Below are 24,591 nucleotides of genomic sequence, written 5' to 3'. Positions count from 1 at the left end.
CCTGTAGCAGCAGGGGCCGACTCAGACTGAACCGTAAGATGGTGGTTAAAGCATCCTCCAACATCCGTGGGTTTGAGACCTTATCCCCTGCCCCAGCGCTGCGGCTCTGGGTCACGCTGTACCCCCCTTCCGGGGGGCACAGGAGCTGCCCCTGCCCACGGGGCCGGCCAGCGCCCACTCGGTGCTCCCGGCAAAGACGGGGTGCTCTCGGACATGCCCCAGCCACCGGCGCTGTGCGGAGGGCAGCCAGGCCCTGCCCAGTCCAGTGAAACCGGCCATCTTGTACTGCCCCCGAGTGTCCACCGCCAACTAAATCGAAGTGGGCCCGTGCCACGCGTGGCGGGTGAGCGCGACTCTGCTCGTTGGCTCCGCGGCGCCGGCCAGCCCCCCGGTGCGGGATCATCCCACCAAGGCAAGGGTTGCAAAAGCCTTTGCCCTCCCCGCGGGGAGGCCCACGTGCAACCGACCCACGGCCAGGGGCAGCCGAGGAGGTGCTGCATCCACGCGTGTCACACGGGGCTGCGGGATGGTGGGGGCGGAAAATCCGGTCCCGCCATGGACCGGACTCGCAGGGGGCGCGCGGGGGGAGGCGGCCGCTGCCACCCGCAAGCACCGCGCGCCCCGCCCCCGCGCCCCGCCCACAGGCGTGTGTGCCACCGTGTGCCGCGCACGGCCACCCCACGCGTGCGGGCGTGCGCAAACCCCCGGGGGCGCGTGCAGGCTGGCGCGCCCCGTGCATTCACAGGCACTGGCCCCGCGTGCGCAGCGCGCACCCCGCACGCGCAGCCCCACGGCGCCGCGCACCCGCCCCCACGCGTGGACGCACCGTGTGTTACGGCCCACCCCCAGACCCCGCCCCTCCGCCGCGCCCCCTTGCGGCCCCGCCCCCGCCGCGCGCGGCGGAAGGCGCCGCTCCCTTCCGGCGGCGGCGTTTTGGCGCGCGGCGCGGCAGGGCCGGGCCGGGCCGGCTCCGCTATGTCCCGCCCGGAGCCGCCGCCCGCCGAGCCCGGCGCTGCCGTCGAGCGGCTCTGCCAGGAGCTCAACCTGGACGCGGCCAGCGCCGCCGAGGCGCTGCGCGACTTCACGGAGCTGCGGGGCACCTACAGCCTGGAGGTGAGGGGGGCCGGACCGGGCCGGACCGGGCGGCGGGGCCGGGCCGGGGCCTGGCCCTGTCAGGGGCGGGGCGGGGCGCCCGCCGCCGGGGTGGGGGCCCGGTGCGAGGGTCCGCCCGCAGCGAGCGCCGTCCGCGCGTACGTGCACGCGTGAGCGTGCGCCCACGCGCGGCGCGCGCTGGCAGGGCAGGCGCGGCCCCGGCCCCCCGCAGCTCGCGGCTTCCCGTGCCCCGGCAGGGCGAGGCGCTGCACTGGCTGGCCTGCGCGCTCTACGTCGCCTGCCGCAGGAGCCGGGTGCCCACCGTGGGGAGCGGCCTGATGGAGGGGAACGGCGTGTCGCTGACCAGGATCCTGCGCTCCGCCAGGCTCAGGTGAACTCTCCCGGGTCGCGAAGCGCCGCGGCAGCCGGCCCGGCGGGCCGCGAGCGCAGCTGCCGCCGCTCGCCTCACGGCTCCGAGCGCGGCAAAACGCGTGCGCCGAGGTAGCGGCGTGAAAGCGACCAACGCTCGCTCCTAAAAGACGGGAGCGAGCTGCAGACGCGTAACTTTCACCCTCAAGCCCCCGAAAAGCCGCCCACGTCAGGCCAGCAGTTGTTCCGCCCGCGCCCCTTACGCGCTTTTCTCTTTGCGGCTCTCCCCCCGCGTGGGGCCGAGGCGCGGCCCTGGCGCGGAGTTCGGCCGGGTCGCGGGACGCGGCGTTGGCGGCTGCGCCCTCCTGGGAACACGGGCCCCACGGACGCGTTTCCGTACTGCGGGGGCCTCCCGGCCGCGGCTCGGACCCGGGATGGCGGAACTCGAAACGTTTCTCGTTCCGCTTAAAGAGCCGCTCTCAGCCCAGCGGCGTGTGCCAGCGCGGCCGCGCCTGCGGTTGAGGGGGTTCGCGTGGGTAACTCTGGTGGGCGTGGAGGCCGGCGGGGGGTTTTGTAGCGTTCCCCTCGAGGCGCGCAAACTGCGCGCTCCTTCCTTTGCACCCCTGCCCTGGCTGACATGGCTGTGCTGGCAGCCCTTAAGTAAAATTAGTGTTTCCATGCCCGTGCCTTAAAGCGAGTCAAGGGGAAATAAATGGTAAACTCGTACGTTAATCAGGTTAGTTGTGGAGGAGTAAGTATGTTGTGTTTTGGCTTTTTAAAAAATCCAGCATAAAGGAAGTTAGTTAAAGCTCAAAATAAAGCAAACTTTTCTCTTTTTTTTCCTTTTAAGTTTAATTCAGTTTTTTAGCAAAATGAAGAAGTGGATGGACATGTCAAATCTACCACAAGACTTCCGAGAGCGAGTGGGGAGGCTGGAGAGAAATTTTGAAGTGTCAACTGTGATTTTCAAGAAGTTTGAACCGATATTTTTGGATATATTTCAAAACCCTTATGAAGAAGCTTCTAAACCACAGCGATGCAGGAAACAGAGGTATTTTTGAGTTTTAATGTGACTTTTCTCTGGAAAGGGCTGTAGGGATTATAGATTTATGAAAATTAAGATCATCATTTGTGCTTTAAAAAGTTACGTAAAGTTCCGAAGTGACAGGACCGGTTTGTGGCCTTGATTCTGAAATGCAACAAATACAGAAACATCCCTGATCTTGATGGTGTACGGCTCCTATCAGCGGTGCTTTGCATCCAGGGGCTTTTTACGCAGATCACTCTAACATGCAGGAAATGGCTGAGAGTGAGACTGTCTGTGTGTGGTGGGGAGAGGTGCAGTGAGATGGATTAACCTGAGACACAGCGAGACCGTCGCTTAAAACATTTAGCAGGAATAACTTCAGTAGCTCAGGGATATCTTGTCTTGAGAAAGTACCGGCTGAGGTAGTTGGTATCATGATGTAATCTGTCCGTAAAAAGCGGCATCACATCCACAGGGACCTCCACGTTACTGGATTTTTAATGTGATTGCCAGATGAATGGTACCATGCAAATGGAAGACAGCTACAGCTGATGCACTCATTTTTATGACCAGCTTAGTAACTGATGGTGTCATCTTCCAGACGCACGCAGAACTTCTGCCTTAACTGAAGGACCTTGTCCGTATTCCCTGCCGGCTGTGTGGCCGTCCCTGCGATAGCTTTGAAGTGAGGGTGTAACCTTAATGGTGGGACTGTGCGAGGTATTTTAGCCAGCTCACCCGCGTCCTCTGGATGTGAGAGGGGTATGATTGTTCTGGTAAAACACTCGGGTGCAGCTCCACGTCTGCAGGCAGAAAGGCTACTTCTGCTGCTGCAGCTCTTCGGTAGCTTTGTGGGCATCGCTGCGTATTGGGAGAAATTTTGTCGGTATGCTCTGTTGATGTTCCTTCACCGGAGCAGCGTTCGTTAGCGTAACTGCAGCTTTAGCTTCTCTGTGGGCTGTCTTGAATAATGTCTCCCCTGGTCTTCCAGCTCTGTGGTTTTTGGATGATCTGTACTCCAAACACAATTCAGCAGTAATACAAGCTGTAGTTGTATGTTTTGGAAGGGATGACTGATGCTTAGTAAAATATTCAGGAAAAACCGTCAGTGGAATTTATATAGGCCTTGTCATCTCACCGCCTGCAGTTGTGGCAGGATTCTATTAGACAGTGACACCAGCAAAATAGTGTGTCCAGGGTCACAGGCCAAAAGCAGCCGTTAGCTCAAAAAAGGGTCAGAAGGTCAGGGATGCTGTGCAAAACGCTCTGTGGAGCAAGGCAGGAGACAATCAGTTCGTGAAAGGCTGAAATAAGGGCAGGTAGCTTAGATTGTGCTTTAGGGTGAAATTAAGATAGACAACAGCTCCGGCTGTTATTTTGAGCGAGGGAGCAGGGTTAAATTCTTACTGTAAAACAAGCTTCAGCTTCCTGGAACTGAAGACTGACTTCTCCCCTCTTTTCCTCGTTGATAGGCGGGTGCCATGCAGTGTTAAAGATCTCCTCAACTTCTGCTGGACTCTCTTTGTGTACACTAAGGGTAGGCTTGCTTTTTTCCAGCTGCATGGTTTGTATACGTTCAGAGTTATGAACTACTTTTGTGTTGCTTGACGTGATATGCTGTCTCTTAAAGGTAATTTCCGTATGATCGGAGATGATTTAGTAAATTCCTATCATTTGCTTCTGTGCTGCTTGGACCTGATTTTTGCAAATGCCCTTTTGTGTCCAAATAGAAGAGATTTGCTAAATCCATCGTTTAAAGGTATGGTGGGGACAGATTATTTAAAATCAAATATGCTTTGTTCTCTTTTTTTCTTTTTAAATGAAATTGAAGGTTGGGTGTCTTCTTTTCTTCCCCCGCTCCCTTCTCAGGCTTACCAGCGGACTTCCACGTGACAGAGATCAAAGACTCTGGAGATCCTCCTTGCATCATTGCCACACTATGTGAGCTGCATGATGGGCTTTTAGTAGAAGCAAAAGGAATAAAGGAACACTACTTTAAACCATACATTTCAAAACTGTTTGATAGGAAGGTACATCTTACTAGTTTTAAGAATGCATGGTAGTGCTCAGATGAATGATCTCGAGACCATTTAAATCCTACAGGTTCTGCAGGAAAGTGTGCTGAGAGGCAAATGATCTTGGATCAGGTTTTCTTTGTATGTATTTTGGCTGGAGCAGAATTTACTCTCACTTTTAGTGATGTGTGCTGTAAGGTCCCCTGTGTTTTTGTTGTTTATGACCATGGAGAATCTTTGCTTTCCTGTCTTGACAGTGTGAAACTGAATCACGGATGATAATTTTATGGGATAACTATCACAATAACGTGGGTCCTACTGCTTGTCTTGGAGTTGAGCAAAATGCTTTGGAAGGAGGAGGTTGAGGTTGCAGGTGTACAAATTGTTCTGTCTGGTTTTGATCCTGGACATTTTTTCCAAGCTTTGTGGAAGTTTCTGTGTAGTCATTCATCAGGTCAGTCCCTAACCTGCCGATGGAACAGACATTAAATAGCAGTACTGCTTCTGAAGAGGGAGTTTATCTAGAGCTTGGATAGAATTGGGCTTTGTCCTCATCCGTTTGTCTTGCTAACAGCATTGTAGTCTTTTGGTCTAAGCAAAAGGGAAAAAAAAAAAAAAAATCCAGTTATGCTCCTAAATCTCATTTCCTTTTTGTCTAAAACCATCATGCCCTAACACTGTCCAAGTTGGAAGAGATTTGATTTTATTATGTAAGGTATTTCTGCTTTTTGTTCTTAGATCTTAAAAGGAGAATGTCTGTTGGATCTCTGCAATTTTACAGAAAATAAGTAAGTTACAGCTTATGTTCTTAGTCACGGGGTTTGCTTTCATTTTTGAAATACAGGCCTTTGAATGCTGAGTCTCAGGTTTCCCTATTCCTTTATCTTACCGTAACTAATGGGGTTTAATTATTTGACAATCAAAGCTATTATCTGGCTGAAATGCTTTCTGGATCTGAGGTGTGCCAAATACCAGGGGGTCAGCTGCAGAGTTTCTTCCTTAATGTCAGGTTTTATGGTGCTTGCCCTTATTTTCTGGCACCTGTAACCTTTGAGTAATCTAATGCAAATCAAACCTTGACTCTGAAGTTCACGGATGTGTTTCTATACACATCTCAAATATTATACCCAAGTAGGGAAGTCTTTAGATTCATTTATCAGTCTCCAACCGAGTGTATAAATCAGTGAATGCAACAGAAGTACTCAAAAGAAAAAGAAGCAACAGTTGCAAAACCATGAAAAGAGGTAGAGCGTTTCTGTGTGAGGCAAGTGTAGTTGTTTCAGAAACTTTTTAAATTCACTTCTTAAGTGCTTAAGTGGTGGCTTGAATTTCTAAGACACTTTGCATTTCATACAGCATTCATGTACCATGAAAAACGTGCAGGTGGGACTTATTGATGTGAGCTGTTTCTGATTTTTATCCAGAAGTTTCATTCTGCTTCCTAAAGTAGAAGTTTAAAGCTTTGCAACCTTTGTGAGATTAAACGTTCCTGTTCTACAGTTGGGTTAGCTGGAATAAAGAAAATAAGATTTGTTTGGTACCATATGTCAGTGGTGATTTTAGAAATTGAATCCAGGCAGCTAGCTCTTAAACTTCCCTTCCTCTGTACCATTATGAAAATTATGGGCTACGAAGCAGCAAAAGTGGAAGTCAAATGTAGCTAGTTTAATGCAACTGCTATTAATGTGCTCTGTGTATACAAAGATTTAACCTCTGATGAGCTGAGTACTTCCAAGCTGTTTTATTTGCAACTGGGATGGAAGCAAATTTGTGTTTTCCTCTTCTTACTGAGAGCCAAATGTTGGCAGTAGCTTAGGGGGAAAAGTGGTCCCTGCAGCGGTTCATCGAGGGAACCGGGAGGTTTTAAGTATGCAGGCAGGCAGGGATGACCGCGGGCAGTGAAGTGTTGTTTACAAGCGGCGCTGCTGCTGAAAGCATTAAACACTTTGAATGCGTGTTGGTTTCAGTTTTGTACCTTAGCTCCACTGGCACCCTTTTTGTTTCTTCAGCAGTTTAACCTTTGATATAAAACCTGGGCTTCTTTTTCAGCAAAGCACTGAATAAAGAGTACGAAGAGTACGTTCTGACAGTGGGTGACTTCGACGAGAGAGTTTTCCTAGGAGCTGATGCTGAAGAAGAAATTGGCACTCCTCGAAAATTTCCTGCCGATGTGCCAGTAGGGAAAACGGCAGCAAGAGCTCACGTGGAGTGTCATCTTCAGCAGCATTTCGAAAAGGTTTAACATTTTAACATGTTGATCTCACTTGAAGTGTTCCTTCAAGTTTTTCCATCCTTGTACGCCGTTTGAATCACTGAGGTGACTGAATTTCTTGAACTTCCGAGGAAGATGATGAATGCCATTTGCAGGCTTCATTGGATGCTGTCTTGCTAAGGAGAAATGGTGACCTCTTCTTTCCTGTGGAATTTAGTAAATAACTATTCCTTAAACAGGATGAGAGCGCTTTCTTGTGTATAGTCTTGTTTTTGTCCAAGAAAAAAACATTAAGTAGTTAAAACCTAAATATATAGGTCTTAGGGTTTTGTTCAAACTTCATTTATACCCCATAAGAATACCATAAAACCTTTACGCTGGATTAATTTATTTGTTTTCCTGATACTTCATTTTTTAGGACATGAAAAGTCAACTTATACTATTCAATGGAAAATAACATTCAAGACACAAGCCACCAAAGTCTAACTATTCATTACAAAAAATAGCCTATACCACTATGCTTAAAAATGTAAATTGTATTTAATGAAGTTGGCATGTGGGAAAACACTTGATTACTTTTTAAACTTAGATAAGGGGAAAAGATGGTGCTGGCTGTGTGAAAGAACCACACGCTGTTTGATTTACATGTCAATTAAAAAATAAGAATACTTATTACAAGATGCTAGTGCTGGTGTAGATGAATCATACGGCTTAGCTTTTTTCCCCCAGATAGAAGTGTATTTCATATTCAAGCAAATTAAAGAGAGGGGTTTGGAATGAGTTTAGCAATTTTGAACTTCAGTTTCTGTAGTATAGAAATGACCTCACTGCTATTTATACGTACTGACTGCAGGCTTAACCTTTCCTTGTTACTTGCCTCGTGTCTTCAAAATGCAGTCTGTTCTACTCCTTCAGAACCAAATACTTTATTTTGCATCACTTCCAGAAAGCAGGATACAAACAAGTAAGTGCAGTTGACATAGCTCCATCTGCTTAGTGCTACATCATTCTTTGGATATGGGGAGGCTCTGGGTCCAGCGGGACAGCATTTCCCAGAGAACATCGTCCTTTGGCCCTCTCCTAGGCAGCTCTGCCACGTGCTCCTTGTGTCACCCAGCTAACGCAGTCAGGGACTGTGAATGGAAGCCAATGCTTTCTCTTTCTTGCCCTGTGGTTTTTGTGTGGTTTGTTTTTTTTTTCAATGCTAAGCGAGCTTAAAAATTTATAGGCTTTAGGATTTAAAGTCTCATTTTCCTATACTTCATTTTAAAAACACCTTTGAGTTAATTTTAGTCTGCCTGAAGATTTGTTGCATTCTGTATTTATGAAGTCCTGGGAAAACTTTAACTAATTTTTAGTCAGTTCTGATGGTTCGATGGCAGCCTTTGGGTGGCGTACCAGTGGTGCCCCTTTAGCCTTCGGAGTGATTCTGCAGGAGGTGCTCATTTGAAAGGTTTTTGAAACAGTTTGGTTGGCTGATTTTATTTTTTATTTTTCTCTGACAGAAAAGGTCATTTACGCCTTCAACTCCACTGACTGGAAGAAGGTACCTACGAGAGAAGGAAGCTGTCATCACTCCAGTTGCTTCAGCAACACAAAGTGTGAGCCGGCTGCAGAACATTGTAGCTGGATTGAAAAATGCGCCGAGTGAACAACTTCTAACTATTTTTGAGTAAGTATGTCCACTTGTACTTTGAGTAAGTATGTCCACATCCTCTTTTCATGCTTGTGACTGCTTGCTTGCTCAAACTTGATTTTTTGTTTGCAGAATATTAGTGTCTGTGTTTATTATTTCTAGTTGAAAGATCTTCTGTTTTCCAGATGATCTCACCTTCTGGAGAAGCGTATCTGAACACACACGCACTCCCCAGCTTTCTCTTGGCACCACCGTTGTGTTAATGTAGCTTCAGTTTTTGCTTCTGTTAATTTAGCTGTTTGTCTGCTTGAAAGCCAAATACTTTTTTGTTTGTTTGTTTTAAAAAGTTTCTTGTTTTTTAAGTATGGCTCAATTAAATGATATGGTAACTATGTTGGCAGAGGTTTTGGGGGAGGAGGGAAATGTTAGAGTCAACAAGCTATAATCTTTGCCTTAAAGGGTTGGGAAGTTAAGACTAAAAGCAGCCTAAGGGCTCCCTATTTCTCCTTCCAGAAGGAGGAGAAATAGTTACAGCCTATATAGCATATATTATTTATAGTCTAGCAGTGACCCTAATTATTGTTGATGCTGATCTCTTGTATAGCAGCATGTTTTCCACTTCTCTGGTTGTTCTGTGGCTGTTCCCTGAGCATGCTTCAGCTTCTTGGTTCCCTCCCTGAGCCGTGATGCCTGTCCAAGGGCAGGCGTCCTGGCAGGAGTTAGAGCATTCCTAGTCAAGAGCTGCTCACTCAGCCCTTGCAGCTGCTGTAGGATACTGGGAAATCATAATAAGTGACTACAGAACACAACCCCAGCCTTTCATGATCACCACTTCTAGGACAGAGTCCCAGTTACAGAAATCAGCCTATATTTTTGGCTCCTGGACGTATGACTGTGTGCTGGCTGTAGTGAAATGCACGTGAAAGTGTTGGAGCATAAGCAGATGAGTGTAAACAAAATAGTTCATCAGTAAAAGGTAAATCAGTGTTGCTTCATAGCTCATAAAAAGCAATAATGTAATGTAAATACCTGTAAAGTTGTTGGGTGTTTGCCGTTAAATTAAGGCCTTGCTGTATTATGGTGTAAGGTCTCAAGATTTTTTTTTTATTAATCAGAATGGAAGTATAGTATTAGCATTTGATATTTGAAGTGCAAAAGTAATGTTTTCTAAAGCAACCTTCATAAGTAGGTCAAAAGTACTACTTTTAGTTCTCATCTTTGGAGTTACCTGTATTTTGAAAGTTTTCCTAGCACTTGTTCTTAAAAGTCTACAATGCTCAGCAGGATGCATGTCTATTTTGAGCATTTCTTTGGTTGTTTTTTTAAGGACTGTTTGATATTATTTATATTACACAAAACATTAATGTGTCTGCAAATCTCTAATGAAAAATGTGTTCATTCAAGTAGTAAACTGGTCTGTCAAGTGAGATGTAAATATTAAAATGGAGAAAAGACTTGAGTAAACCTCTGACAAGAAATGTGTTGAATACTGTATTAGAAAGTGTTTTGGACTATGGTAATATTCTATGCTTTTAAATATTTTCTCTTTCAAATTAAAATTCCTTGGAAACATAACTTGGAAGTTAATCAGAAGGCTTTGTGCAATGAAACCTTAGTTTATTTCAATGCTAGCTTTTCAAAATAGTTTAGTGTCTTAACTTGACACTAGTCACAAGCCACTGTCCTCTAATACAGAATTGCTGCAAAATCTGGAAGCATTCAGAAAGAGCATCTCCAGACAGAGAGATTCTCTGGCCCCTTTTTATGATAGTGACTGTGTGGAGTTCATCAGTTCCTCTCTGCCTTGCTAGCAAATAAGGTATTTTTGGAAAGATGCTGACTCTTCACTTTGAAAGCTTTCCTGTACTTCCTCAAACCGTGCCTGGTTTGTGTGGTCTCGTGGGTGTCTTGGGTGGTTTGGTTGCCTGTTGTAGCATCCTTCCTGCTACCTTGCTCCTAGCAGATACATTTTTCTCCTGAGTGTGCCACTGTAGCTCTTGCTTTCTCCTGCATTTGTTCCAAAATCTACAGAGACTCTCTTAACTCTGTTAGGAAAGGAAAAAAGGAAATAATATTTCTGTGTGTTTTGTGTTTTCTTCTGTTCTCTGTGGTAATACAGGTTAATGCCTGATGAGGAAAGCTCAATATAACTAGCTTCATTTTATTTGGGTAGGGGTTTTTTTGTGGGGGTGTTTTGAGGCTTTTTTTGAAACTAGGCATTTATTTGTGCAAACAAGGCTTTCTGTTTGCGTTCTGCTTCAGGTCGTGTGCCCGCAGCCCTGTGGAAAGCATTATGAGCAGAGTGAAAGAAATAGGTGAGACGTTCTGTCGCAGCTACACTCAGTCAACAGATGAACAGCCAGGATCTCATATAGGTATGGACATGAAACACGTGGAGTGTTTAAAATATTAAACCAGGGCAAATGAAATGTGTACCTGTACTATCATCTAAATATTTAATACAGCGGAGCTGTTTTAATCCAGAATATATCCAGACAGAAAACTGTTGCTGTCAGGCAGAACACTGTAAAGAATAAAACCTTATTAACGGAGTAAAACCGAGGTCGCAGTTCAAAATGGGATAACCAAGACAGCATTGAAACTATAGCAGCTCTTAACAAAAACTGTAAATTTGCATTCTTCTTAGATTTAAAATTTAAAGGAAATGGAATACAAATAGGAAGATGATTATTGCAAATTATCTGCAAAGTTACATCACTAGAAATACTAAAATACATAATCCTTTAAAACATTGCTAGAATTTTGTGCTGTTCTTGTGACTGCTGGATTTCTCAACATACTTTTTTTGTTTGCAAAGTCTATACTTACACATATGCACTGTCTTCTTAGAGGAGGACAAGTACTGGTCAATTTAGTCTTAAGACCATTTGTGCAAATGGCATTGGGCTTCATCTCTGTTGGTTTTAAATTTCAGATTTTGCTGTGAACAGATTAAAGCTGGCAGAGATCTTGTACTATAAAATCTTGGAGACTATAATAGTGCAAGAAACACGAAGACTACATGGAAAGGATTTGACTGTAAGTAAAGAACTGGGAAAAGAGGAGAACACTTCTTGTAACCCTCTCTAGGGGATTATCTTCAGCCAGTTCCAGAACAGAGCAGTCTGCAGTAAAGCAGTCTGTGTATATGGTTAATAATAAAAAGGGGAAAAATATGGGAGGTGCCTAAATGTGGTTTTTACTGCTGTTAAAAATTGTATAATTCTGGCATAATTAACCATCTTAACTTGTGTTGCCTTCTAGAATCACGACTTTATGGACAGATAACATTCATTCTCTTCTCTATCCACTTAACAATATCAGTACTTCATGTTAGACAGCACTACATTTGCTCTGCTTTGTGACTCACAATAAGGAGGCCAATTCATTTGGCCATAGTATGAAAAATGTGATGGTTTTGGTGCTGTTAGTCTAATTCTAGTCTTTACCGTTTTAAACTTCCCTGTAAAAAGAGGAGATTGTGGAAGGTAGGAAAAAGCAGTAGTTCTCTCTCCAGCAAGAAGCTATGTAGTATTAGTGCCACAAAATTGAAACTTCCATTTCCCAAAGTTCAGATTGTTGATGTTTTCTGTAATCCCTGCAGGCTCTCTTGGAACAAGATGTTTTTCACCGCTCGCTCATGGCGTGCTGCTTGGAGATAGTGCTTTTCGCATATAGCTCACCTCGTACCTTTCCCTGGATCATTGAAGTTCTTGACCTCAGACCATTCTATTTCTATAAGGTAAATAAATACTCTTAGGACTGGATCTGTGTTAGGAATGGCATGTTACTGGATTGTCAGTCTTGGAGGATGATGCTCTTCCTAAATAATCAAGTAGGAGAAGGACTGATGTTAATGTCTAATATGCCTATTCTAAATTCTGTCTGTCCTTAAATATATTGCCTGAAATATGTAATGCCAGAGTTTTCAGCTGAAATTTAAAACAAGAAAATCATGTTGTAAATGGTACTTAACTGTAGTGTGCTGTTGATCAACATTTAGTTCTTAATGTGTGTACACTTTTAGTAGACTAAAGCATTCAAGCATATATTTTGCTGGTACTCATATTTATTGACTGCAAGCTATAGTTCTGCTTATTAGTGGTAAAATAGCAATAGTATTCTTTGTTGCCTTGGCTACTACTACTTATCACAGGCTTGCTTTGTTAAATTTTGTTTTCTTCTCTATTTTGTTTTATATAACAGAACATAAAATCTCTTTTCCTGGGTGTTCTCTATTTTTGCTCTTTTTTTCTTTTTAACCTCATTCCCTTCTGCCTCCAATGTAATTTCTGGTTTTTGACTTGTTTGATCCTTTTCTCATCTATCCGTATGCCTCCTATTTTTACTAGATACCTAACAGCAGTTAGCACTGAATAAATCAGAAGTAGTTCTGTCTAGATGATAACAACCAAAAAAATTTAACCCTTTGGGAAAGCTGTTTTACATTTGTTCTCCTTTCTTCAGCCCTCAAATGTAGGGCAGCAGTGAAACTGAAACAAATCTGTCAATATTGCTGTGGCTGTTGGTAGCCTACATCAATACCAGCTGCACTGGTGCAGATCCAACTCTGTGGAACAGATTTACATTTGATTTGAATTTTCTTTTGCTGTTCAGTGTACGTTCTTGTGGCGCTCTTACTTGAAAACAATTGCTATCACAAAGACTTCATACAGGGTCAATATTTATTATTCCACTTGTGCTGTCTGTAACTTTGTTCTAAACTAAGCTTAGTTTCTGTAGCATAAATAAGTAAACCCATTAGTAAGTCCTCCAGGGAAGTTTATGGCATTTCCATTTCTGGAGCTTTAGAAAAAAAAGGCGTGAATGTTCCTCTGTCAGAAATAACATAAATAAAGTGGATCTTGCATTGGCGCATAGGAGTGGAGTATGATTTTTCAAGGGCCTTTCTCAACCCTGATTTGCCCATGTTAAGGGTTCTAACCTTTTCTTAAATAAAACTCTAACACGGTGGGTTTTAACCCTTTTTGTTACGGGCCGCTTGTTTGAAAGGAAGGAAAGCTTAAATGCTGGGGCTCTTGCGTACCCAGCCGAAGCAGATATACCTGCTCTATCTCCCTAGGGGTGCCGCGCGTTCTTGGCGCGTTATTCTGTACGTGCTTAGTGATGGGGGGAGAGGGCCTTAAAAAAAACCCCTTGGAGTGGGTTGTTCTGCGTTGATGGGATGTCTGCTGTCCATTTCCGACTCCTGGGTTGCCTTTGGGAGAGGGGGTTAAAAAAAGAGGGATCAGAAGAGGGTTGGGGAAGGTTAAGATGCGAGGAGGAGGATGGAGCATTCTGCGTTGAAGAGAAGTTTCGAACAGGATCCTGAAACGATAATGATTTGATAGTCTTAAGCATGAGCAATACGACTTTGCTTTTGTGCTTGTGTCTTTTTACCATTAGGTAATTGAAGTACTGATTCGGTCTGAGGAAGGACTTTCCAGAGACATGGTGAAGCACCTCAACAGCATTGAGGAGCAAATTCTCGAGAGTCTCGCCTGGACTCGGGACTCGGCACTCTGGAATGCCCTCCAGGCCTCAGACAACAAGATCCCAACCTGTGAAGAAGTATGTTACCTGTTTTCCTTTTATTAGGAAATTCACGTTGTTTTATACAGAAAACCATTCAAATGAGACAACTGCTGCGGAAAATCTTCTATTAATAGATTGGCACAAAGAAGGGAAATCTATTTGTTTATCTTACACTGACATTTCTTATTTCTCAGGTAATATTTCCCAGTAATTTCGAAGCAAGCAGTGGAGGAAGTGGGCCTGGGCATTTGCCTATGATGCCAATATCTCCTATAATTCATCCTCGAGTAAAAGAGGTTCGGACAGACCTTGGTGGGAGTTTAAGACGGGGTATGTTCAAAGTCTCTGATATGATTTGAATGTGTGAATTTGGGGAGGTGGGGCTTAGACTTCTTTATAATTGCAAAAAGCAATCTTGAATCTGAATTAAGCATTTCAGAATTGTGAAGCCTTTTGTGTGAGCAAGGGAAAGTCTAGATGCATCTGGTCAAGCCATTCCTGTGTCTTACTGGCAGCAGACATTGGTGATAATGCTTCATTTCTCAACTGGAGGAGGTTTTGCCACTGGTTGGATGCAAGGGTTACCTTACTCTCGGGTGGGTTGTCATCTGATGACGTATTGTCCATTGCTGTTCAGATTCTTCCAGTTTTTGGGGTTTTTTTTTCTCATCAGTGAGTTTTGACTGGATTTTCGGTGACTCTTTAAAGTGGAATGCCAGAGCTGCATTTATTCCTTCTTCCTACAGGACTTTTTTGCAGGAGGGGAGGACAATACTTTGTCTGCAGTATTCTTTCCTCTGAAGAACTGTCTTGCTCTTTGCAGATTCCTAGGTATCACGCAGAGCTGCCTCTTGACAGTGAGGGTGAAGAGGCAGGGGCAGCGCTGCTGCTGCTTTTTCATACTTTCCTAGTTAGGAATCGATGCTTTCGTCGTATCCAAAACTATAGTCCGTAGGTTCTTGCTGGGGCTCTGTGGACTGATTGGTGGTGTGCTGTTGTCTCCTTTTGTGTTTGGCAAATTGCATCACAAGGCTCTTTGGGATTTGTTTTTTAAATACTCATCAGGAAAGTGATATATAAGCAGTTGCTATAGATATTATGCTTAGTTGTTTGATGGAAGGGAAAGCAACTTGCAGATGGTATCTTATATAAAGGTAGGGCTGTGTGAGACTGTCTTTGTATATGAGAATCTGGTACCAAACACTCCTTCTAACTTCAAATGGAAAATGGTGGAGATTGGAAATGTTTATTTGCCCCTGCTACCAAGAAAACCATCCTGTCAGAGTTAGAAGTAAAGTCTCCAGTCAGTCTTACCTGGCCAGCTATCCAGAAGGTTTCTGCTTCGTGGGAAATAGGAAGCTGCTGTCACTGGTATCCTCACAAGTGGCGAGCAGACTTCAGCAAAAATGCAAAAAGCCAGAGGAACAGAGGCCTGTAAATTAGTATCGTGTACTTCAGTCCTACTGCTGGAGCAAATCTTTGAAAGCAACAGTTTTCTGTCCTCTTTGCTTTTGCTTGAGAGGAGCTGGGGGTGGATGAGGGTGGAGGCTTCTGATTGGGGTTGGTTTAGAGAGAGTTTAAAAGCCAGAACATACAGAAGACAGCGTGTCTGGGGAATGCGCTCAGTGTTCCTGTAGAGGGATGTGTTCAGACGAACAGCACTTGCAGATACTGCTGATCTGCGAAGCAGACCGGGGTATGTATCTGTAACCCCGCGTGTTCTTCGGCCTCTGCAAATCAGCTTGGTTACTCTTGTCTGCCATGTGGTACCGGATTGTGAAACTGAGCTGTGTGGATGACTGCAAAATAAAAGACGACAGTTAGACTATAGGTCTTATTCATATTGCCTAGGAACAGTGAGCTGTGAGGTTAGTTCTGACCTATAGTGACTTCTTGTACTCCAGTTTTGTAGTTTGAAGGTTAGCCTTTTCCCCTCCTGTGGAGAAGTGTTCCTATTAAGCTACTCCTCTTAAGGTTTGGGTGTTGTTTTTTCTCCTTTGCGTACTAGACGTGCAGCCGTTGTCACCAATCTCTGTTCATGAGCGCTACAGTTCTCCTACAGCTGGAAGTGCGAAGAGAAGGCTCTTTGGAGATGACAGCCCCAAAGAAATGCAGATGGAAAAAATTTTAACTGAAGGAACTAAGTTGACAATCGCTCCAGCATCAAGCATTGCTGCTGAAAATGTGTCGGTTTCTCCTGGCCAAACTGTGCTGACCATGACAACAGCTACAGTACCGGGGAAAACGGGACAGAAGGTTACTATCCCACTACACGGTATGAATTCTTCCCCTTTCTTTTCTTTACTAGATGTTTTATTTGCTCTTAAGATCTGCTTAGACTGACCACACATCTTGAACATGTACTGCTTTTTCTATTTTAAAAGAATAGGTATCATTTTATCATTAAAAAAAAAAAAAAGCTTAAATTTATACTGACATCTTCTGCCGTGGAGACATCTTATATCTGACAAGCATCCTGAGGATTTCTCCTTGTGAACAAAGTTCTGGAGTTCTTGCTTCTTCCAGTTACTCCTCACCACAGATTAAGCAATGCTTTGGTTCTCAGCTCCAATACTGATTTACTATTATGTGTCTTAACTTTGGTCTGTTATAATCGTAAAGGCTCTGGAATTTCTGGATAAGGGCTACGTATTAATGTTAGCAAATTAGTGGGGGATTTTTTTTTTAAGTTGGGTGATGCTTGAAAATTTCTGAAAATGATACATGAGAAATGAGTTTTATAGCCCTTCTTAATTTAAAAACTAGGTTTATAGACAAAGATGAAAAGAAAAAATCTCCACTTTTCATGTTTAAAGAGATTTTCAGCAAGAGGATTTGACTACTGGGGAAACTAATGACGACTGTATATGATGTGCTGTCAGGTTTGCAGAATAATTACAAAAAGAAAGGCAATGCCCATCTCTCCCAAAAGAGCGGAACACTGCCTACAGAAATTGTCATTTCTTGTAAACTATACTTTCAGATAGTTTTAGAAATTATCGTTCACATTCATGTTCTTCCATCAAGTGTTACCTGAAATGTAATTTTTAATCATTTCTGAGGGCTCTGAGGGACAAAGTCTTTTTTAACATCCAGTACAGAAGCATGAGATGTCTTGAGTATGAAATGTTTGCAAATGAATTTATGATTTGCAGTTTAACTCTGCAGCATGAGGAGAGCAAGTGGTTTATTTCTGGATGTGTATCTCCTCTCCAGGTATTGCAAATGAAGTGGGTGGGATCACACTGATACCCATTTCCATGAATTTGGGTCAGCCATGTAAAATGGAGGCTCAGGCTCCCTGCCACCCTCCGGTGAATCAAGTGCAAGAAGTGCATCTGTCATCAGGCAAACCAAAGAAAACAGGATCCTTGGCACTGTTTTACAGGAAGGTAGGTGCCTTTACTAGGAAGTCACGCTTTACTTCTCTTGGTGGCCATGCTGAAACTTGCCTCCTTGTGCAGGTTTCATTACCTCTCAGTCTTCCATGTACCGTTCCTTTGGCATGAGCAGTTCTTATACACCTGGGAGGAGAAGGAGAAAGATGTTGTCAAGTGTTGCAGAGAATGCAATTTTCCCCCTTCCTTTCCCCATGAGATGTTTCATGGTTTTTCTTACTTTGACTTAGTAGCTTCTGTGAATAACTACCTAAGAAATATTGGTAGTTTTTGATTCTCTTGTCTGTTTTTACCACCTTCCACATTTGCAAGGGTTAGACATACCAGAAATGAGGTTATTCTCCTGTGTCTTGCTCATTCAAAACTGCGGTGTTTCGGATCCTGCATCTGGAGATTCTCATTTGTGGTTTTCTGGGGCCTACCCAGTAGGGCTGATCCTGCTGGTGTGGGGCCTCAAAGCAGTGATGAATAACATGCTGTCTAAAAGTTCGTAGAAAAAATGAACTTCTTGAAATAATGAAGGATTTAAGGGGTAAGTTAAGAACTGGATGTGCTTCAGAGAAACTTCAGGTTACTTGTTTCTAGTTGCTTTCATTTCCAGTGTGGAGTGTGCAAGGGGTCTTTGGAGGAGGCAGGGGTAACTTGCCTCAATTAGCCTCAGAAGATTTTTTTTTTTGCTGTTATTGTCCTGCTTGAGGAGTTATTTTCAGAGGTTTTCCCCGTTTAGGGTATCTGTATTGTAAACCTAGAGAATTCTGCGTTGAACAATCTTTAAGGCAAATCTTAATACAGAGGGTAATTCCTGTAAACACTTGTAAGCCACATCCTGTGTCTGAACTATTGGTTCTTTAATTTTGATAGTGACTGTCTGTCTCACTCTTTGATAACAGATTAAGAATTGATTAGCCAGCTGTCAGGCGTGAACTCAGACTGTTTTGGAAGCTTTACGCTCGCTTGGGGAATACTTCAGCTGTAGCCATGTATTTGACAAACCCTGTGGTAGGCAACATTTTCCTCTTAGTTACGAAGGAGAACTAAAATCTTCACTTACACTTGTCTGTAAATTTTGACCTTCTATTTACAGTGATCATCGTACTCAAAATTATATTTTCTTCCCTACTTACCTTTCTTGTTCCTGCTCAGTAGAGCAAGTGAAAATGAAATTAACTTTCTGCTTCCCAACATTCACAAGAATGTGCCTAATTACTGTCCATGAAGCAAAAACTTCTGAAATAAATGGAAGAAGACTAACGTTGCACTTGGTAGTTATTTTAGGTTTTGAGACAGGTTTTTTTGGTAATCAAAAAGAAAACAAAATCCATCATCTTGCTAATCTAAGATTATATTTATTCATAATTGAAGTATGTCCCTTCTTTGTGCTTGTTGGAAGTGTTCCATTATAGTGAGTGAGTGATACAGTGTAGAAGCTATAGTCACCATGTTTTTAAGTGGATTTCCTACAGACATTAGAGGTCCTATAAGCATTAAAATTCCAGCATCTGCCTTGGAAGACATGGGGGGCGGGGGTGTGGAATTTTGCAGAAAAGAACTATTCAAATATAGAACACCTCTACTTTGAGGACTTTCATTTTTGCAGACTAAGTTAAGCTCGTTTGGCTTGACTCTCTGCTGTGTCTCTCTTCCAGGTTTATCATCTGGCAAGTGTGCGCTTGCGTGATCTGTGCTTAAAATTGGATGTTTCCAATGACTTGCGCAGGAAGATATGGACATGCTTTGAATTCACATTGGTTCATTGTGCTGATCTAATGAAGGACAGACATTTGGACCAGCTCCTCCTCTGTGCCTTTTATATCATGGCAAAGGTAACATGTAGTTTTAAGAAATTCTGGGAACTTTATGTCAATTGAAAATGTAAATTGTGTCCGCAGTTCACAATTTGATTGCTTTATTCATGACATATTACTGGAGGGAAGGGAAAAGTCCTTCCAAGAAGTGGATGAAGTCCCAGTATATTTCTTCCGTTCTTAAAAGCTCCTGTCAACCAGCTTGTTGGTTAAGAGAATTTTTCCTCTCTTCCTGAGTGCATTGACAGTTGAGCACTGGTCAGCACAGGCAAAGCAGTGTGTGGTCTCATTGCCCCACACTTGTGTTTTCTATCCTGTTTGCCATCTTCATCATATATGTAGTCTGAACTAAAACCACCATTACAGTTACAGAATTATGCAGGTGCAAAAATCTGCAGGAACTCACAACCATATGTATGGATGGAAAGTTTCTATTCCTCAGAAATCCTCTTAGCTTTTGAAGATTCAGGCTCAGGAATTGAGCTAGTTGCCTGTTACTCGTATTTCTTCACTTCCTACTCAATTTGCCAGCGTTGATTTAAGGTGTTATTAAGTTGGATTGTGAAACTGGAATATTGGTTTGACTCAAATTTGAGAGCTGATGGTTACAATGGCCATCAAGCCTGATACGGACAGGGATTCAGGAAAGTGAAACTAAGCCCAGGCTCCTCTAAAACATTGGGGATGGATTACCTTTTCTTCCCAAGGAAGACAAATGAAGAGGAGCACCATCTGTGGAGGGAGACTGATGTTCAAATTGTGACTGCCCGTGCTCTTAACTGTAGCGTAGCCTGGGCTCATCTGACATCGATACTGATAGCTGTAGAAAAGTAAAACCATTGAATAGTCAGGATTCTATATTTTGTTGTGTCATTTTTAAGTTGTGGGGGCTTGGGGTTGGGTTTTTTTTTTTCTTTTTTTAAATACAGTCTTCTGAGTGCTGTCTCCAGTGCAGTGTGAGACCTAACAATTTTGCGAGATACACTGATACATTCTCTTCTGGCTCCTACTATGAAAATTGTTGCTTATCTGCTATTAAAATTACAGATGCATGGCTGAAAAATGAAGTCCTTTAACAAATGAGCTATTTTGAAGTACGAAAAAAAGCCAAAATTGCATGTATGTGTACACCTGCCTAGTGTTTTGTTCAGGATTTCCTTGCTTTCTGTTTAGAAAATTTAAGGGGTCCAGTTTTCAAATTTACAAATACATTTTTTTTTTAAATTAATAATATTCACCACCTTTAATTTTTAGTGTCACTAGAAGAAAAGTTGGAAAAGGAGTAATTCCTAAGCATCATAAGCAACAAAAGGCTTTAGTAGCTGAGAAACAAGGAATGCCTGAACAAGAAAAATGCTTGTTTTTTCATACTCTCATTACCAGAACTAAGTTTTAAAATTATGTGTTCATGGTAATACACACAAAAAAGCCATATAGAGGGAAGCTGGACTGGAGGGAATAGGCTGGACCTGAGCAGCCAGACCTTGCTGCTTGCACTTGGTCTTCAATAGCCTTTTCTTTACCAGGTAACCAAAGAGGAAAGAACTTTTCAGGACATAATGAAAAGTTACAGAAATCAGCCACAAGCAAACAGCCATGTGAGTAAATAGTATTGCCTTTCCTTTTTATAAATCTCAGATAGAGGTGGCTTTTCAAATGTTCATGATGATAAGGGAAAAGTCAGATCCTGTTCAGTGTTGTATTCATTCCTACTCAGACGGATTTCATCTAGTCTTCGGACTTTCTTCTTTTCCTTGACAAGAGTGTTTTTCCCTGGTGTCCTGTAGGTTTATAGGAGTGTCTTGTTGAGAAATATTTCTGCCGATGTCCTGTTGGACAAAAATGCAAACCAAGATGTGGAGATGACAGAAGGTAGGTACATCAAAGTAATCTGCTGTTTCTAAAAATGTACTTGTGGGCTTTTAAAGAACTGAACTGTCAACTAGTAAGAAGTGAGGCAAGATTTACAGTTTTAAATGTATTAAAGAAAAATAAATGTATTGTTGAAAAAGAAACCATCTTGTCAGTAGCCCTCCTGTGTGCTAGATATGGAAAATACTTTTACGAGTTGGAAAAAGTGTTTAATTTTGTTTCCTTAAATTTGGTTGCTTGAGTTTGAAGTGTTTCCTCAGTGTGTCAGTGGTATTGTAGTTCTTGGACAGAAACACTGGTTAACAAAGAAGGATGAACAGTACTTGGAATAGTATGACAGGCTTGTTTCTTAATATCACTGAAGGGTTAAATAGGGAGAGCCCGTTTCAGAAAATAAAAATGGTGACTCTCTAAGACTACCGTTTTCTTATATTCAGGTTTCTTTTAAATAGTTGATATTTTCTTTGCTCTGGGTTAAAGGAGAAAAGGGATAAGAGTAGTATTTGAGACAAGCATGAAAACTGTGCCATGCCTGTTTAGTGACGTGTCGGGAAACTGAGAGATCACAAGCCCGTGTGTGAACCCATGAGCAGAGCAGATCTGCCGCCAGGATGCACGCAGAAATTTAAAACACTCTTCCGCATGGTAAATTCCCACTGTGGGTGGGATTCAACTGCTTGAATGAGTATTAGAGCCATTTTTTAAATGCCTTCTGAGGATTCCACTGGGATCCAGGAAAGTGCTGATCTGTAGGGTCAGCGTCCTGTCTAGCAGCCCCATGATTCTCGGATGTTGTAGAGCATCTGAAGTGGCACTGGGCTCCGGCTTTTTGTCAGACAAATGTACTCAGTTACAAAGTTCCTCATTTGCTTTTCCTGCCAGACTTTTTCCTTCAGTTAATAGACCCGTGTCTCCTTTATCCAGTATTAACTCCTGCACCTGACACCAGCTTACAGGAACACGTGCTTGTGTTGTGAGGCAGGGCAGACGTGCGAAGGAGTTACACTTACGGGTGTCAGCTGAAGCTCTTGGTGTTTGTCTCATAGTGCACTGATTGCAAGAGGCTTTATTCTGTGTTGCCCCGCTGTGCTTGGCAGTAAACAGTCTGGAGGATGAAACATGGAACGTTGTGTTCAGTAGCGGTCTGGCTTACTTGGGAGGGAGCGAACGTTCAGAGAGATACACTTGCTGTGTGGCTGCAGCTTTTTCCACTGAACGGCCATTTTGTAATATGCCTGAGCAAATGGTGTCATGGCTTCCTTGCAGCAGACATGAGTTGAGTACAAAGCTGCTATTTGCCAGCTGATCACTAGAAACTTCCACAGAAGCTAAAGGCTGCGAGTTGTCAGACTGCTTAAAACTTAGTTTTAAAGAGCAACAAATGGCTTTGTTCCACTCCCCAAGATAAGCATGGGAAAAGAGGTCAGTTGTGCTACAGTTTTGTGCTACAGCTATTTCCAAGTTTGGAATAAAGATTTATGTTGGCCTTCGTAGCCATAATCCACTAGCCTGCTAGCAGCGATTTGTAGCTCCTCCTAATGTTCATAACCACTTACAGCACACCCTGCTCCTGCCTGAAGCACACTTCTTTCAATTCATGTCATCAACTAGTTAATTTGTGGACCAGTTCTTGTCATGTGGATACTGCAAGTTTGAATCTGAAGTGCCCGGTTTGCTGATACTGTGTTTCTGAAGTCTGAAACTCTCTCTTATGATTAGATTCCTCTGTGAAAACTGGCAGTTCCTCAAGGCCATCTGCAGCAGAGAACTCCAGTGAGTTGGGAACAGAGGAGCGAGGAGATCTTATTAAGTTTTACAATGCAGTCTATGTAGGAAGAGTAAAATCATTTGCACTGAAGTACGATATCACAAACCAGGATCATGTAGTAAGTAAAGTATTTGGGTTTTTTGCTGTATGTAATAATAATCAGACACAGAGTTGTTTTTCCTGACAGTTAAACATATGTCAATAATTTTGTTCTCTTATGCACCTGGTGTGGTTACAGAATTCAAATAGTTGTAGGTAATGGTATGAGCACTTGCTTTAGCAGCCTTTCAACAGGACAAATGCAGATGCAGTTCAGTTTGCAACCCTGGTTTCAGCTGCTTTATATCGATGCAGCAGCCATTTGCTCAAATGCCTGTGGAGCATCTGTGTAGTGCATCTGGAAAATAAATTTGTCTTGTTTGGATACTTGATCTGTTGTTTAACTGTTACGGGATAAAATCTTCTAAAGACGACCTGGAAGTGTATTAATCTTTCCTTCTGTGAAGTTACTGCTCTTAAATATCTTCTGATTCTGCTCTTATCCAAATTTGTCCTCTTTTGCAGATGGAAGCCCCTCCCTTGTCTCCATTCCCCAACATTAAGCAACAGCCAGTGTCTCCTCGACGGATCTCTCAACAGCACTCCGTTTACGTTTCACCTCACAAGAACGGTGCCTGCTTGACCCCTCGAAGTGCACTACTGTACAAGTTTAATGGGAGCCCTTCCAAGGTAGAAAGCAAAAAGGTTGAAAGGGGTCAACTTGAGAGAGGGTTAATTAATCTCCCAATTAGGATGTGTTCTAATGCAGTGAGGTTTCATTGAACTAGTCTCTCAGTTTGCAGTGAAGGGTAGAATTCTTTATGTAGAATCCATCACTGGGCAAAGATGTTCGGAATAACTTTGTTCTCAGATAATTGAAAACTAGAGCAAGTTTGAAATGGAGTCATAGTAACTCATGATTCTTTCTTGATCGCAGAGTTTGAAGGACATCAATAATATGATAAAACAACGTGACCACAGGAGTAAGAAACGAGCAATAACAATTGATAGTGACACTGAATCCCCTACAAAGCGACTCTGCCAGGAAAATGATGATGTTCTACTTAAACGTCTCCAGGATGTTGTCAGTGAAAGGGCAAATCATTAAAACTGCCAGTTTTCTGTGGGATCTAAAAGCTATGGAGTTGGATACAGCTGTTGTGCTATTTATTTCTTGCTCTGGTATACAGACAACTGCCAGGTTTCTTTAACATCGAACTTTTACCTGACTTCCACAGGGTGCAAAAAGCAAAGGTTAAGTAGTAAATGCCAGAGAATGAGAGGTGATGATGATCTTTGTTCCCAAAGGCCATGCTGTGATAAAAGTTACTCTATTTGAGCTGTTTTAGCAAGAGAGTCATCTGTAGAAAGCCATATTGAATGTTCTCGAGCATAATTTAGAGCATCGTGAGTTCTGAGTGTTAACTCGGCTTCTAGTAATATGGGTTTTATTTTTGGAATAAGAATTATAAGGAAATGACTGAAGTCAGTTAAGTTTCCTCAAGCTCTTGGTATTTGGGGAAGAAAGTTTAGAAGTGCCTTATTTTAAAAGAATGTGGAATTTTATGCATTATTTTACTATGGAGTAACTGGAGTGGAGAACAAATTGGTCATTTAGCCTCAGGAAGGGCTGAGGAGTTTTGAACTGTATCATTTGTGCTGTGCTCCATCTCCTGTCAGAACTAGTAAGAGCATACGTTATGCCATGGATCAGGCAGCTTTTTGCAATAACAAAGGCAATAATCAAAAAGTACATATAGCAGTGGCTTAAATTGGACACTGACATCTGAAAAAGCACCAAGATACAGTTCGGTGAGTCTGAA

The 24,591-nt window shown here is 43.1% G+C and overlaps 1 protein-coding gene across 2 annotated transcripts; it reads left to right on the top strand.

The window, feature by feature from the left end:
- Positions 1–975: 975 nt before the first annotated feature.
- Positions 976–23,876, top strand: RBL1 (RB transcriptional corepressor like 1; the record flags this gene model as incomplete). Of its 2 annotated transcripts, XM_082007291.1 has the most annotated exons (22): positions 976–1,113; positions 1,350–1,483; positions 2,312–2,512; positions 3,961–4,025; positions 4,119–4,247; positions 4,358–4,518; positions 5,242–5,291; positions 6,553–6,739; positions 8,221–8,387; positions 10,614–10,726; positions 11,287–11,390; positions 11,956–12,093; positions 13,758–13,922; positions 14,081–14,216; positions 15,895–16,161; positions 17,103–17,278; positions 18,931–19,107; positions 20,616–20,687; positions 20,877–20,961; positions 22,681–22,847; positions 23,294–23,458; positions 23,706–23,876. In XM_082007291.1, 22 exons carry the CDS (start codon positions 976–978, stop codon positions 23,874–23,876), a joined length of 3,168 nt encoding a protein of 1,055 aa, XP_081863417.1. The 2 variants fall into 2 exon arrangements, with proteins under 2 accessions (XP_081863417.1, XP_081863418.1); XM_082007292.1 differs by lacking the exon at positions 976–1,113 and having other exon boundaries at positions 1,431–1,483; positions 15,895–16,196; positions 17,162–17,278.
- Positions 23,877–24,591: the final 715 nt, after the last annotated feature.

This window comes from Phaethon aethereus, assembly GCF_964289735.1.
Source record: "Phaethon aethereus genome assembly, chromosome: 16".
Classification (NCBI taxonomy): domain Eukaryota; kingdom Metazoa; phylum Chordata; class Aves; order Phaethontiformes; family Phaethontidae; genus Phaethon; species Phaethon aethereus.
Note: the sequence above shows the minus strand (reverse complement) of the source record. Positions and strands in the feature narration are given on the sequence as shown.